The sequence below is a fragment of the Microcaecilia unicolor genome, chromosome 6 (genome assembly GCF_901765095.1).
Source record: "Microcaecilia unicolor chromosome 6, aMicUni1.1, whole genome shotgun sequence".
In the NCBI taxonomy this organism is placed as follows: Eukaryota; Metazoa; Chordata; class Amphibia; order Gymnophiona; family Siphonopidae; genus Microcaecilia; species Microcaecilia unicolor.
This window is the reverse complement of record NC_044036.1, coordinates 161,342,145-161,358,438: the sequence shown is the minus strand read 5'-3', so window position 1 is coordinate 161,358,438 and position 16,294 is coordinate 161,342,145. Positions and strand designations below refer to the sequence as shown.

At 41.5% G+C, this 16,294-nt stretch overlaps 1 protein-coding gene across 1 annotated transcript in view; it reads left to right on the top strand.

The window, feature by feature from the left end:
* Window positions 1-16,294, top strand: part of CACNA1D (calcium voltage-gated channel subunit alpha1 D) — a 384,574-nt gene that overhangs the window by 256,081 nt on the left and 112,199 nt on the right. The window contains 4 exon segments of the mRNA XM_030205472.1: window positions 155-301; window positions 3,927-4,128; window positions 7,115-7,273; window positions 8,474-8,584. Of these exon segments, the coding sequence (XP_030061332.1) occupies window positions 155-301; window positions 3,927-4,128; window positions 7,115-7,273; window positions 8,474-8,584 (619 nt within the window).

The window sequence follows — 16,294 nt, the reverse complement described above, 5'->3', positions numbered from 1 at the left end:
AACTAAATTGTCTAGATGCTCTATCTTAAATGTAACATCTATTAACTTCAAATCATTTAGTAAACATGTATAAAACTATGTTGCATGATGGCATGTGACACTGTTGAATTACAATTTATGAACATTTCATCTCTGCGTTTCAATTTCCTTGCAGGGGAAGCTATATCGTTTATAAAGATGGAGATTTTAATAACCCCTTTGTAAAAGAGAGAATCTGGTACAATAGTGATTTCAACTTCGACAACGTTCTGTCTGCAATGATGGCTCTTTTCACTGTCTCTACCTTTGAAGGCTGGCCTGCGTGAGTGGTATTGATTATTGCATTTTAAACTGCATTTTTTTTCGCAATGTAGCAGACCAGTTGATTTACTTACATCATACCATTTTGCCTACGTTTAAGACTGTTGTGTTCTAAATCCATGGTTTCCATTGCTGGCAACTGTAAAATCTTTGACGTGATTTCTCTGTGAATAGTTAACATCAGGAAATTCTTAGCCTGGGGACTTGGATAATGTTTTATGATGAAACCAAAAATTACAGCCATAATCTCACACAATGCTACTTATGGGATCCCTGAAGATCTTAGTATGTGTTTATTCATAGCTCTTTTGAATCTCAAGGAAGCCAGTGTACAATTGAGGACAGTTCTACAACTGGGCACCTATTCTGTAATAGCATCAAGGTACCAGATTCCGTTATGAAATACTAGCATAACCTTGTATTGACCTGTCTTGCATTTATGCACTCGCAGTTGCACCAGCCATAGACCTGGTGGAAGTGTGGGTGTGTTAGAAGTGGCAGGGATGCATGTAACTTACTGAGGGGGGTCAAACACCATCATGGAGGAGGCACCACCCTGGGTGTCAGCCAAGAGGGACTACTGCCACCGTGGATTACCTAAGTACCCTGCAGACCCCATGTAGGTCATGGGAGAGTTGAGGGTTGAGGGGAGTGGGGGGATTGTAGGCAGAGGTGAATGGGATTGTACTTGGGGGGGGGGGGGGTTGAGAGACTATTGCTGGGAGCTTGGAGGGGCCCAAATTTTTAAGGAGGTTGGGGTGCTTGACTATGGGCCAAGTCTGAGTTGGAGGGTCAGGCTTGGGAGAGGGCCATTATTGTGTTGGAACTTGGGGTTGGGGTGAGGGTGCAGAATGCAGGGGGATAAGAGTGGGGGTACTGATTGGGGGGGGGGAAGTTGGGACCACCACCGCAGCCGTGTATTTCAGATCTATTTCTGCTATTGAACAGCAGCTTGTTACATGCGGTGTCTGATTATACAGGAGCACCATCAACGTTTACGGGAGAATCTTTGCAGTTACTGCATGTTAATGTTGGTCATTAATATGTGGTAACTGCAAACGTTTAATATACTTTATGTGCTATTTTGCTTGTAGGCTTATTTGACTAGAAGTCCTGATAGCAAAAACAGTGTCCCCCAAAGCAGCCTGCTTCCTCCCCTCCCCCTCCTCCTAGCCTGCCACCATTCTTAATCTCCAAATCCCCCCTGAACATCCCCATCCCCCAAACCTCCTCTCCCACCGTTTAGGTAGACCCCCCAGGCCTATCTGTAGGTCCAGTGGGGGGGTGTTGGGGACAGGAGTGAAGCCCACTTGATGCTGCCTCTTGTAACTGCCTTCTGGAAATGGCTGCTGCTACCTTAACGTGGGCGATCAGAGAAGTTATTTAGCGGGAAGTGCTATACTGGATGAGGACTGGTTAGGGGATGAATGGAGCCATGCCTTACACTTAACACACAGGTCATGTTGATGGTAAATATAGGGATTGATATTCAGGAGGAATTCAGGAGGTTGGAACGCTCCTATCCAGATAAATCCTATTGAGTGGCTCTATCACTGATTATTTCTTTATTTAACACATTTATATCCCACATTTTCCCACTTAGTTGCAGGCTCAATGTGGCTTATACAATACCGGAGAGGCAGGCTCCGGTTCGATAAAATACAAATACACAATATAGTAAACAGTATGGAAGAACCATAAGCATAGAGCAACAAAGAAATAAAGAGGGGTTGTTGACAGAAGTCCAATACGGTCCATAGTTTTTCTGTGTCGCAGGATTTAGAAAGTTAATTTGGGTCAGGGGATAGGCCTTCTTAAACAAGTTGGTTTCCAGTAATTTCCTGGTTGAGATGGTTATGAATAGATCTCAGGGTTTTGGGCAGAGCGTTCTACAGCTGTGTACTTATGTAAGAAAAGCTGGATGCATAAGTTGATTTGTATCTAAGACCTTTGCAGTCTGGATAATGCAAATTTAAGTAAGTTCAAGATAGGCTGGTACTGTTTCTGGGTGGTAGATTTCTGAGGTTTAACATATAATATCCAGGAACTTCCCTGTAAATAATCCTGGCACTAAGCAGATCATACCACTAAATATCAGCTCTGACCGCTGCAGTACATTCTGGTTAGTACCAGGGCCACCCAGGAATGGAGTCAGGGCAGTTCCCAAAGTCATCCAGGTACTAGTGTTATCTAGTTTAATGCCCACGTAACTGTCATACGAATCAACTTCAAAGGACACACTTAAAGGTTTATCTCATCAAGCAGACAGGGGCTAATTATACAATAGATAGTCCCAAAAAAGCCCAGCGACTAAAAATTTAATTCCAAAATTTTTTATATAGACATGAATTTTTTACATAAACAGTCTTGGACTTCAGCGGCGACTGATTTCATAAGAGCCAGAACATCTCTTAGCTCACCTTCCCTCTTCACAGGTCCAAAATGACTTTTAAATGAAATTCATTATTTTCATTTTTTTTGAATATTTTTACAGACTTTTTAGGAACTTTTAAACGAGTTCACATCTTTATCTCATAAAAAGAAAAGACTTCTACAAAAATGACTTAGCTTTGTTTGCAGTCATAAACAACAGGACCACTGGCCGACATGCGGCATGTTTGGCTTTTGCTGCGTCAGGGTCTGTCCTCCCCTTTTTGTATTTATTGGAACAGTTCTTGCCTGCCGGTAACTCCACCCAGAACTGTTCAAGCTCCGCCCAACCTGCCCGTACCTCCGCCCTGAACCCCCCCCCCCCCATCTCTGACCCAGCACACCACTGGAAATAGAGGTTGTTCAGCAGGAGATCCCTGTTCTCCTGCGGGAGTGAGGGAGATGAGCCACGAAAGCAGGAGTCTTGGCAGGTCTGGGTAAGTTTCCATAAGCTTCCGAAATTGAAAATAATTTGGAGTATTAAATAAACTAGTGTTCTATAAAGGGTGTCCTTTGCAGGTTGCTAGTTTAGCGTGGGATCTTGCCGGTGTCGAACTTTGAGTGCCATTTATAGAATTTCCTCGAGTGCCTACATTTCCAGTGCTGGTATTCAGATAAGTGCTGTGACCAGCACAGGCTGAATTTTGAGGGGGGTAATGTTTTCTGGGCTGAGATATGAGCTAATAAAAACTTTAAAGAAAAAGCCCCCAGAAAGATTAACTGCTGATGTGGTTCAGGTCTTCACAGAAACTTGAACAGATAAATTCATGAATTAGATTATTGAATTCTACATTAAATTTGAATTTCTGGTTTGAAAATTTTCTGGGACTTTTTTGTAAGTAGAATAGCAGTCCTGACAATATAATAGATGTTTTGCACAAGGTTGTTAAAGTGAAGCTTTTTGACCTATGACAGAATCCTTTTTTAACTGAGGTCTTTTTCTCTATTATAAATATGTGTGCATTTGGTTGTAAACATTTTTAGTTTAGGATTATTGGATGCCCTCCCCTTTTGGTATTTATTGGAACAGTTCCTGCTTTCTTTATTTGATTTTCTAACTGTTCCTTCTCTCTTTGATCTCCTTGATAAGCCCTCAGGGGTCTTAGCATTCTCCTCAAACAATCAAAATGACGTTATTTTCCGAGCTGCAAAAGCAAAAGTTTTGCATTTTAAAATCTAACTCCTGTTATTTTCAGACTACTGTATAAAGCGATAGACTCCAACGGAGAGAACGTCGGCCCAATCTATAACAACCGAGTGGAGATCTCCATCTTCTTCATCATTTACATCATCATAATTGCTTTCTTCATGATGAACATCTTTGTTGGTTTTGTGATTGTCACATTTCAAGAGCAAGGCGAGAAGGAGTACAAGAACTGTGAGCTGGATAAAAATCAGGTTTGACGGGCATTTTGATTATTACATAATGGTCAATTTTCAGAAAATGGTTGGTACTTAAATCTTACGTGCCCGATATTCAGTCAGTGTCATTCAGTGTTTGCTGACAGTTACCACTGTAAAACTCGGAAATTTCAGTGCAGGGCCATGTCTGGGCTTTATCATTGAATTTTGGGGTTTGCAGAGCCAGCTAACACATTATTATTATTATTATTTATTGTATTTGTACCCCACATTTTCCCACCTTTTTGCAGGCTCAATGTGGCTTACAGAGTGTAGATATGATAACATCGTTACATGATTTAAAAGCAGTCGATCGTACGCAGAGTTGAGAGAGGATTTAGATGGAAGGTGTTAGGTAGGTCGTGTGATAGGTATCTTTGGTGTGTTTGGGTGATTTAAGGAATGATTTGATTCATTGAGGGTGACTTTTGTAAGCTTTGTTGAAGAGATGTGTTTTCAAAGCTTTGCGAAAGCTGGTTAGATTGGTCATGGTTTTCAGGGCCATGGGTAGTGCGTTCCAGGACTGTGTGCTTTTGTACGCAAAGGTAGTAGCATAAGCTTGTTTGTATTTCATTCCTTTACAGCTAGGGAAGTTCAGATTGAGGAATTTGCAGGCCGATCTTTTGGCATTTCTGGGCGGTAAGTCCACTAGGTTTAGCATATAGAGTGGGGCATCTGCGTGAATGATTTTGTGTACAGTCGTGCAGATCTTGAACTCAATTCGTTCCTTGAGCGGGAGCCAGTGCAGTTTCTCTCTTAGGGGTTTCGCACTTTCGTATTTATGTGTTCCAAAAATGAGTCTGGCTGCGGTGTTTTGGGCTGTTTGGAGTTTTTTGATGGTCTGTTCTTTACAGCCTGCGTACAGAGCGTTACAGTAGTCCAAGTGGCTTATTACTAGTTATTGTACTAGGGTGCGGAAAATATTTCTTGGGAAATAAGGTTTTATTTTTTTGAGTTTCCACATCGATTGGAACATTTTTTTCGTTGTATTCTTCATGTGGCTGTCGAGAGTGAGGTTTCGATCAATGGTGACTCCAAGAATTTTCAGATTTTCTGAGATAGGAAGTGTGCAGTAGGGGGTGGTTATTGTAGGGTAGTTATTTGTGTTGTATTGGGAGGTGAGGACTAGACATTGAGTTTTTTCTGCATTGAGTTTTAACTTGAATGAATCCGCCCAAGAGTGCATGATCTGGAAGCTCTGGTTGATCTCGTTGGTTATTTCGTTTAAGTCACTTTTGAACGGGATATGGATCGTAACGTCATTGGCATATATGTAGGGGTTAAGGTTTTGATTGGCTAGGAGTTTGGCTAATGGTGTCATCATTAGGTTGAAGATAGTTGGTGAGAGGGGGGATCCTTGAGGAACTCCGCATTCCGGTGTCCATGGTGGCGATCTGTCCGTATTCGTTATTACTTGGTAGGATCTGGTGTAAGGAATCCTTCAAACCATTTGAGAACTGGGCCTCCGATTCCAAAGTACTCTAGTAAATGTAACAAAATTTCATGATCCACCATGTCGAAGGCACTGGACATGTCGAATTGTAGTACGAGTATGTTCTTGCCGGTTGCAATCGTTTTTTTGAATGAGTTCATTGCCGACACTAGTACAGTTTCAGTGCTATGATTTGATCGAAATCCTGATTGAGACTCATGTAAAATTGAGTGTTTGGTCAGGTATTCCATGAGTTGTTTTGTCACAATGCCTTCCATCAATTTTGTTGTGAGTGGGATAGAAGCGACTGGTCGGTAGTTGGTTAAGTCCATTGTGCTTTTCTTGGCATCTTTTGACATAGCCAGTTAAGTGCATTATTCAGCACTTAATCAGCTATGGGGCACCTTTTACTAAGCTGCAGTAAAAAGTGGCTTGTGGTAGTGTGGGCACATGTTTTTGGCGCAGGTTGGGTCATTGTTTTTACCGTGTCTGGGGAAAAAAGGTTTTTTTAATGGGGTCAGTAAATGACCATGCGCTAGAATTAAAGGTAGAGCAGGGCTATTAACTGCCTGAGCTGTAAACACCACCCCTTTGAAATTACTGCCAGGTGGGTATGCTCACCGGGTGGTAGTGTCGATTTGGTATGCTCTGTACCTGTGGTAGCCCTAAGCTTTGTAAAAGAGTCCCAAAGATAGGACTAACATTTATATGGTCCTATTTATATGGTTACCCTGCCCAGTTAAATGCTGAATATCGGTACTTAACCGGCTAAGTGTTGACTCTGCCCCTGGAATACCCCCAAAATAGCCGGTTTTCAGTTCAGCACTAACCGGTTAAGTGCCACTGAAAATGATCACTTAGCCCTGAATAGGTAATTTAACTAATCAGGAGCCGTTTCTGGCCAGTTAAATCGTTTCGCATATTGACCCATAGATGCCTAAAACTTGGGAAGAAGTTCAAGCAAATTAAAGAACCTAAGGGTCCTGTTTACTAAGCTGTGCTATAGGCGTGCTAGCATTTTTAGTGTGTGCTAAAAATTAGTGCAGGCTAATGCTAGAGACACCCATAGGAATATATGGATTTCTCTAGCATTAGCGTGTGCTAATTTTTAGCATGCACTAAAAATGCTAGCGCACCTTAGTAAGCATGGCCCTAAATTTTCAGCTATAAAGTCACATAAATCCAAAACTGGGGAGGCTAAATTTAATTCCTTAGGTGACAGCACATGCTGAAGTGTGCTAACTGTTTGCCACTTATTTATATGTGGTAAGAAACTGTCAAAACTTTCCAAACCTTTTTTGCCACCCTCCTTTCCACCCCTTTTAACAACCAACATTTTGGTGTTCAACTCTTGTCAGTTTTCAATAGGCCAATTGAGGTTCCTCTCTTCCAGCAAAGTTACCCATGGCTCCATTGTCTTTCTTCTTCAGTTCATCATTATAAGCATTTACACAATTGATTTTGCAAATTTTGATGCATGAGGATTTGATAACAACTGATTGGAGAGCCTGAAATTCCATTTGTAATATTTATTTTCTTTCCCTTGTGTAGCGACAATGTGTAGAATATGCTTTGAAAGCACGTCCCCTGCGTAGATACATTCCAAAAAATCCTTATCAATACAAGTTTTGGTACGTGGTCAATTCTACTGGGTTTGAGTACGTCATGTTTGTACTCATCATGCTGAATACACTTTGCTTGGCAATGCAGGTAAGAACTAGATTAAAGTACTTACTAAGAATAATAGGGCAGAATGTTTTTTAATGATGTCATTAATCAGAAGTACATTAGGGTTATAAAAGTCCCACATTTGCTATGCATAGGTTATTTGAAGGGTGGGCACATTTTTTTTTCAATCAAGGTGTTAGTCAAAACATTTAACCTAGCACTTACCACTCATTTCTAGGAGTGGGCATATTAGCAAGAGAATCAAAAATTGGTCCATCTCGTGTTTTATATGATGATGATGCCTGGCAAATTTGTAGGTTAGCGCTCTGTGTAAGATGTATGTGTAAGATAAATTGAACCAGGGCCGCCGAGAGACTGAGCCGGGCCTGGGGCAAGGCCACCCCCGGGGCCCCCGCTACCACTGTCGCCTCCCTCTCCTGCTCCCAGGCCACCGGCGCCGCAGTCCCCAGTCTCCACCTGCCCACCCCCAGTCCCGTTGACAGCCCCCCTCCGTCCGCCATCAGGCCTCCTGCATTCAAATCGGCAGCGCCAGCGAGCAGCGCCTCACCTCCGTGTGAAAGCGGAAGATCGCCTCCCTTCGGGCCCTCCCTCACTGTGCCCCGCCCTTGTGGAAACAGGAAGTTACATCAGATGAGGGTGGGACATGGTGAGGGACTACTGAAAAAGGTGTGAGCAAAATGCAAGTAAATATGATGCCTTGTGTTATCTCCTCTGTGATTCTTAAAAGAGCAGCAGTAAATGCAGCACTCAGATGTCCCTCCGTGTTTTATCTCCAAACTTTCTTAACAGTATACATGGCCACCAAAAACAGCATGGCTGTTGTTCAAAACATCCGGCCTCCCCCGCACCATGCTCACTGAAGGCTAGGTTCTAACAGTGGTCAATCTATGAAGGTTACTCCAGCCATCTTTGAGGTCTGATGCAGCCATACCTCTGTGGTCAGGGTCACAAGTGCCACTTCATACAAGCTACCCAAATTCACCTTGCTTCTCTCTGCAGTAACTTTTACGTTCACTGTCCTGTCCACCACATTTTCTATAGAAGCCAGGTGGTCCGAGTAGTAGGTTTTATGGAACTTGTAGTTTATTTTTAACATTGCCATTTGTATAAGACCTTGTTTTACTCTACCGTATTTCATATACTGATGTAAACACGTCATCTGTTCAAATTAATAGCCTTTACATTCTTTTGTAAACCTTCTGTCATTATCTTTATCCACAGCACTACGGACAGTCCAGAATTTTTAATGATGTAATGGATGTCCTGAATATGGTCTTCACAGCTGTGTTTACTGTTGAAATGGTTTTGAAAATTATAGCATTCAAACCGAAGGTAAAAGAGCACAAGTTTACATTTCCAGCTCAGTTTAAAATGGGATGCATTTTATGCTAGTATTATATTCACATAAAAAAGAGAGGGTGAGTGTTACAAATCAATCCTGCATAAGATCTATAGACTCTAACAGAAGATGCGAAATATAACTTCAGGCAGATGCTAGGTCTATATATCTTAAAAATCATTGATGTGTCACTGAATATTGGTTGGTCATGAACAGGTGGTGTTTTTAAACAAATAATTATCGCTTGCCATTAGAAGCACTGTATGATAACAATTAAAGACAGTGACTCATTATTTGGAGCAGCAGGATAACAAATATTGAATAAGTAGCGATTTTTTTAAAAGGCTTATCTTTGTCAAAAGTGCATATTCTGCAAGTTTTTACTTCTTTTGAGATAATACTGTAAAAACTGGGAGACGAAGAAGCTGCAAATCTACCAATAATATGCATAAGCTCCCTCTTTCTATAACTTGGCGCATACATTTATGCTGCAATACCCAGATTCTATATTACCGATACCTTTATATCTCCAAATGTATCTCTGTACCCTGTAATGGTGATGCCATGACAGATTTTTTTGTAAGCCACATTGAGCCTGCAAAGAGGTGGGAAAATGTGGGATACAAGAGCAATAAATAAATAAATATTGCTCCCAGATTTGCACAACCAAATTTGTATGTGTTTCCGAAATGTGTGCACAAATTAATTGAACAACGAGCTCAGAATCGTAAATAATTGGGTGCTAATGGCCAGTTATTGAAGTTAATTGGCACCCATTTGAATTGGCTTGCAATCTCTCCCTGTGCAGCTATCTGGTAACATTTTATCCGACATTTTAGAGTAAATGTTTCCTAAAATAAGAAGAAGTGTAGAATTAATAGTTTTTACTGTTCTAGTTTCAGGGTTGTTTTGAAGTAATTAAGGGGCCCTTTTACTAAGCCGCATAAGCGCCTATGCGCGCCCAACATGTGGCATTTCTAAGTTACCGCCCAGCTACTGCATGGCCTGTGTGGCAATTTTATTTTTTACGCATGCCCACACACCAGAAAATATTTTTATTTTCTGGCGTGCAGACGGTAATCGGGCAGTAATTGGCATTTTACACACGTAGACTGTTACCGCCCAGTTACCACATGAGACCATACCACTAGGTCAATGGCTGGCGGTAAGGACTCAGACCCAAAATGGACACGCAGCAATTTTCATTTTGCCGCACGTCCATTTTCGGCAAAAATTTAAAAAAGGCATTTTTTTACAGGTGCACCGAAAAATGATTCTGCGCATGGCCAAAAACGCGTCTATGCTACCACTGGCCATTTTTCAGTTTGCCTTAGTAAATGGGCCCCTAATACAAATCCTACATGAGAGGGATCTTGGGGTGATAGTATCTGAGGATCTGAAGGTGACGAAACAGTGCGACATGGCGGTGGCCGTAGCTAGAAGGTTGCTAGGCTGTATAGAGAGAGGTGTGACCAGCAGAAGAAAGGAAGTGTTGATGCCCCTGTATAAGTCGCTGATGAGGCCCCACCTGGAGTATTGTGTTCAGTTTTGGAGGCCATATCTTGCTAAGGATGTAAAAAGAATTTAAGCGGTGCAAAGAAAAGCTACAAAAATGGTATGAGATTTGCGTTACAAGACGTATGAGGAGAGACTTGCTGACCTCAACATGTATACCCTTGAGGAAAGGAGAAACGGGTGATATGATACAGACGTTCAAATATTTGAAAGGTATTACTCCGCAAACTAACCTTTTCCGGAGATGGGAAGGCAGTAGAACTAGAGGACATGAAATGAGATTGAAGGGGGGCAGACTCAAGAAAACTTTTTTCACGGAGAGAGTGGTGGATGCTTGGAATGCCCTCCCGCGGGAGGTGGTGGAAATGAAAACGGTAACAGAATTAAAAAAATGCGTGGGATAAACATAAAGGAATCCTGTTCAGAAGGAAGGGATCCTCAGAAGTTTAGCGGACATTGGGTGGCAGAGCCGGTGGGGGGGGGGGGGCTGGTGGTTGGGAGGCGGGGCTAGTGCTGGGCAGACTTCTACGGTCTGTGCCATGAGGATGGCAGATGCTAATCAAGGTCAGGTATACACAAAAGGTAGCACATATGAGTTTATCTTGTTGGGCAGACTGGATGGACCGTGCAGGTCTTTCTCTGCCGTCATCTACTATGTTATGTTACTATAATATATATATTGAAGAAAGAAAAACAGCCTATAGTTCTGCAGCATTTTATTGCACTGATTACAGGTAAAAGAATCTATAAACAACCAAAGCCACATATTTATGTTGACTCCCATTTTATGTTTATAGAGGAGTCTTGTTTGCAAATAATTCCTAAACGTATCACAGAGGATGAGGATATATTTTGCTATAGAGGGAGCATTTTGTAACTCAGTATGGAACTGCAAACTTATTATCAAACAGAAAATATGCACAGGGATTCCCTTTTGAAAGTGTGGCTGGCAGTGGGAATAGGGCTCCATTTTCAGCTTATATGTTTGCACCTGCTCTGAAGCAGCAGCTGCAGATGTACCAGAAAGTATGCACGAGGCTTTCGAATGACAGTCCTGCATGTTCTCTTCCTGCCCCCACCTTACTCATCTCCATCTCCCTTTTCAAATGGGTAAAGGACGAGGGACCTAGCAAAGCTATGAGAAAGAACCTAGCAAAGTGTGAAGAATGGTCCAGAAGTTGGCAGCTAAGATTTAATGCTAAAAAATGCAAGGTGGTGCACTTGGGCTACAAAAACCTAAGGGATGAGGTACGTCTGTGTGCAAAAGAGGAGTGGGACTTGGTTATAATGTACATCATGATCTTATGGTTGCCAACAGGTAGAAAAAGTGATGGCAAAAGCCAGAAGTATGCTTGGGTGCAAAGGGAAAGGAATAGCCAGCAGGAAAAAGGAGGTGATAATATCTCTCTGTAAGTCTGTGGTGAGACTTCATTTAAACTACCGTATACTGTTCTGGAGACCACGGGTTCAAAAAGATATAAACAGGATGGAGTCAGTCCAGAGGGTGGTTACTAAAATGGTCAGTGACCTTCATCATAAAGTGAATGGACTTAAATATCTCAAAATCTATAGTTTGGAAGAAAGGCGGGAGAGGGGAGATATGATAGAGATATATAAATACCTCCATCACAAATGCACAGGAAGCGAGTTTCTTTTAATTGAAAGGGATCTCTGAAATAAGGGGGTATAGAATGAAATGAAAGGGGACAGACTAATGAAATAGTTCTTCATGCAAAGGGTAGTGAATGCGTAGAATGGTCTCCCAGTGGAAGTGGTGGAGATGTTGTAACCGAATTCAAGAAAGCTTGGAACATGTACGTAGGATCTCTACAGGAGAGGAAGGGATACTAGACGGCATGGATGAGCAGACTGGATAGGCCATATGGGCTTCTCTGCCTTCATTTTCTATATTTCTATGACACATGCTATTCAGAGCATGCAAACGTTTATCCTCTAGGGAGAAGGATACTTTTCAAATGAGTTTTCCAGTGGGTCATCCCCTGTTTACCCATAAAAATCCCTTTGAAAATTGTGATCAAGTGATCTGCTCTTAAAGGCTGGTGTAAGAAACTAAAATTGCAATTTAAATTTCTTTTATATTTACAAAATGCTTTTCTATGTGTAAGAAGCTGTGTTGTGCTTTATAGTGAAAGATCAGGACAACTCAGTCCTTAATTACAATATATTGTTGGTGTTGAGCTGAGATATACAGATCAGTGGTATTTCCATATATCTCTCTGTCCTACTTGTAGTTACTCAGCATATCACACTTCTGAATCTACGTTGTTCTGTACTAGGTTTGTAAGTTCTATTCTGGGGACTTCTCATAAGCTATCCTGATAAACACAGTTTCAGAAAGGTTAGAATGAATAGGCATGAGATACGCATTACTAGCTTGTAACCTATTATTAAAATTATCCCAGAGATTTGAAGTTTAGCCAATTTAAAAAAAGAAAGATCTAGGGGTGATTTAGGGGTGGAGTTGTGATGTATATGTGTACTTTTTCAAATATTTGAGTACACGCACACATTTACACTTCCTTTGAAGTAGGTGTAATGAAAGACCAATATCCATTAAGCCCAATATCCTGTTACCAACAGTAGCCAATCCAGATCACCCTACCTAGCAGCCCGCCTCTTTGTCTTTTTTCTGTTGTGTCCCACCTCCACTGATGCAATTTCCTGTGGGCAGAATGCAGCAGAGGGAAGTCACAGGGGCGGTCTGAAAGCAGCCTGTTATTCATTCTGCTGCCGCTTCCAGTAACCAAAGTAAAGTGTACAGAACCACAGTGGAAGAGGGAGGGAGAGAGACACTGGTCCAGAGGAGTGGGGAGAGAAGGAGAGAGATGCCAGACTCTCAGAGAGGAAGAAAGGAAAGTTTAACTTGCGGTGATGTCAGACGCTAGGCATTTTCGTGCCTTTTATCACCTGGTCCAGTGGTTAAGTTGCCTTGGTCATTAAGCAATATATTCAGGTCTGGTTCCAGCACATCTTGGTGCACTGCACTTCTTTCCATTTGACAAAATGACCATTTTATCCTACCTCCTGTTCCCTATCAGTTTCCAGTCCCTAATCGCACATTACCTCATGTTTTATGTTTTTTTTAGTTTCCTTTGGATGATCTCATTAAGGACCTTTGCAAATACCTTTTGAAAATCTGTGTATATTATATCATCTGTGCCCTTAATCCATGTTTGCTCACAACTTCCAAAAGTTCATAAATCCGATTTTTATTATAAGAATAGATTAGTTTGTATAAGAGCATCTCTTAAAAAATGCTTATAGATTGGTAACGCAAGATTTCCATTTGCTAAATCCATGTTGGCTCTTTCTTAATAATACTCATGTTCCAACCACACAAGTCTACAAATGCCATCTCCCTTCAGCCCCCTCTTCTCTCAATAATCTCATTCCTTATACTCCCTTATGTTGCTTCTGCTCAGCAGACAACAATCTTCTGACCATACCCTCACTCTCCATCAGTGGCATAGCAACATGAGCAATTCACACCAAAGAGACTTGCACTGACCCCTGAAATTTTAAAAGTGCTAAAAATAAGTTTTAAAAGTATTTGCATTAAATCTAATTGCAGAATTTAGGTGCTAGGAAGTGGGATTGGTATGCTATGTACTCAAATTTGCTCAAGCCATATGCAAATTAGTCCGTTTTTGCCATGCTTCCACCTAACTCTAGGCGCATTCATTTATGCCAAGTAAATCTTGGTGTAAATAGCAGCGCCTACATGAGGCGTGGAGCAAGTGTATTCTATAACCATGTGCGCAGATTTTCAGAATGCCCACGGTCTGCCCATTCCACGCCCATAGCCATGCAAATTAGAATTTGCACGCACCACTTTACAGATACACCTAGCAAGTTGTGTGCGTAAATTCTAATTAATGCCAATTATTATCAATAATTGATTTTTAAGTGGCAATTATCAGCACTGATTGGCTTGCTAAGTAATTAAATTGCACATGGAAATCCAGAATACGACCGGACTTGAATGCGCAATTTCAGTCACACTATATAGAATTCAGAGGTTTGCATGCTAAGTGAAAAAAAACGTGTGCACAAGATTATAGAATTAAGGGGATAATTGTTTTAAGGTGTAATTAGAAAGGATGGATAGTATATGCATTTGATTATTACTAACTTGAATGTATTAGATTATATAAAATGTTATAATATGATTAGACATGTCTTGTGCCCTTCATCGCTTCTGAAGAACAGTAATAACTTTGAGTATATGTTGTAAGGGCAATCTCAGCACAGTTGCTATGTTCTACTTGGCTAAAGTAGACTGGAAAAAATGTCACTATAGAAATTGGTAAAAGCCATTCTTGGCAAGTGACCATCAAAACAACTCTACAAAATTGAAATTAAATAAATATTTCATCTATCAAGTTTATTGAAAGCCTTACTCTCTCACCTATGCAATCAGCTGTGTGTAGCAAAAAAGGAAAGATGGCTAGTAAGTGATCTCATCCTGGGCAATTGTAGTGTTAAACACTCCTAATACATGCATGAGAAGGTTTTGTTTGCTGTGACTTGTCCATTTGGAGGGTAATTTGATAAACCATTTTCACGGGTAAAAGGCTGACTTACATGCATTAATGGCCTCTTGTAACATACTAACTGGTGTAAAAGTATACGCCATAACACAAGGGTGTATGCTTTGCTGGTACAGGGGCAGAATATAGGCAGAGCTCACAGATATGTGTGCATGGATTATAAAATACACTGATGTATGCACAGACTTGAATAATCTAGGTGAAGCAGATGTACGTGTCCATGCTTACTCTCCTATTTTATAACGACACATGCATGCCTAGATGTCATTATAAAATAGTGCCCACTTACTCTCTGAAGCAAGGTGCCCTGTTTTAAAATTACCCTCATAATGTGCATATAATATACTTATTTCTTCCACAAATCATTATCCTTCTTTACTATTTTTTCTGTTTAAATTTTGGTTTGGGTTTGGTGTTACATAATGCTTGAAAAATATTCATGTTACATCATATGTGTATGATGGAGAAAAAAAAAGGTTAGGATGCCATTCCATGCCAGAATAAATTTGAAAATATGAATTCCCAATCAACTAACATTTTCAGGGTATAATGAAGTTATTTTTGTAAGTTTTTAAAAGTGTTCCATTTCCAAATTGTCAAACACTGAGCACTGTCATGGCTGCTGTTGTGTGAATTCACTATCAATTCCGTTGTAATATCTAAGCTCCACAGTCAGCATATGTTTAAAATGCTGGCTGATGCATTTAAATAGTCTACATATGTTCAGTGCTGCTATCTGTAGATGTGGCAGAACTGAATATCTGTAAACAGCACTGACTGCTGCTAAGTAGTACTAGTAGCAGGGGTAGACTGACCATTCAAGCAGCCGGGCAATGCCCGAGGGCCCAGAGGCTCTGCCCGGATGCCCGCTGCACACTACAGCCCTCCCCAATCCTACCTTTAAAGACGTGCTGCTGGTGATCTAGTGGCCTCTGCGGAGGGGGGAGGGGGACATGTGCTTTCCTGCCCGGTGTGCTGCTGCTATTTCCCCTGCCTGGCACCACCATATTTTAAAAATGGCGTCTGAGACCACCGTGGGAAGTCTCGGCTGCCATTTTGAAAACACGGCAGCGTGGGCAGGCAGGGAATAGCGGCAGCAGGCAGGAAAGAACATGCTTCCCCCCCCCCCCCCTCCACAGAGGCCACTAGACCACCAGGGCCCTTCAGGTAGGACCGGGACAGGGGGGCGTCGGCTGCGGTGGTAGGGGGGTTATCGGGCAGCAGTTGGGTGGGGGGTCCAGACCATTCTCAGTCTGCTCCTGAACAGTAGCAATATCTACATAGTTACTTAAACTGCTTTACTATATGGAATAGCAGCTGAATATCACATCCATCTGTATATTAAGAGAGGGTGCCCTTGCTCTGCCTTGATGCTGTGGGTCTGATTCTATATATGGCGCCTAAAATTAACATGGGTTAGGCAATTATGCCTAAACGTATTCTAAATACCATGTGTAAGTCTACATGCAGTATTTAGTATACACTTAGGTGTAGTTCATGCGACTTAACCTATGTGCGTCCATTTACGCCAGTGAAAAGCTGGTGTGAATCCCTGCACATAGATTTACACGCACTGGCCTATATTTTATAACACGAAATGCTCATTTCCACACCCCT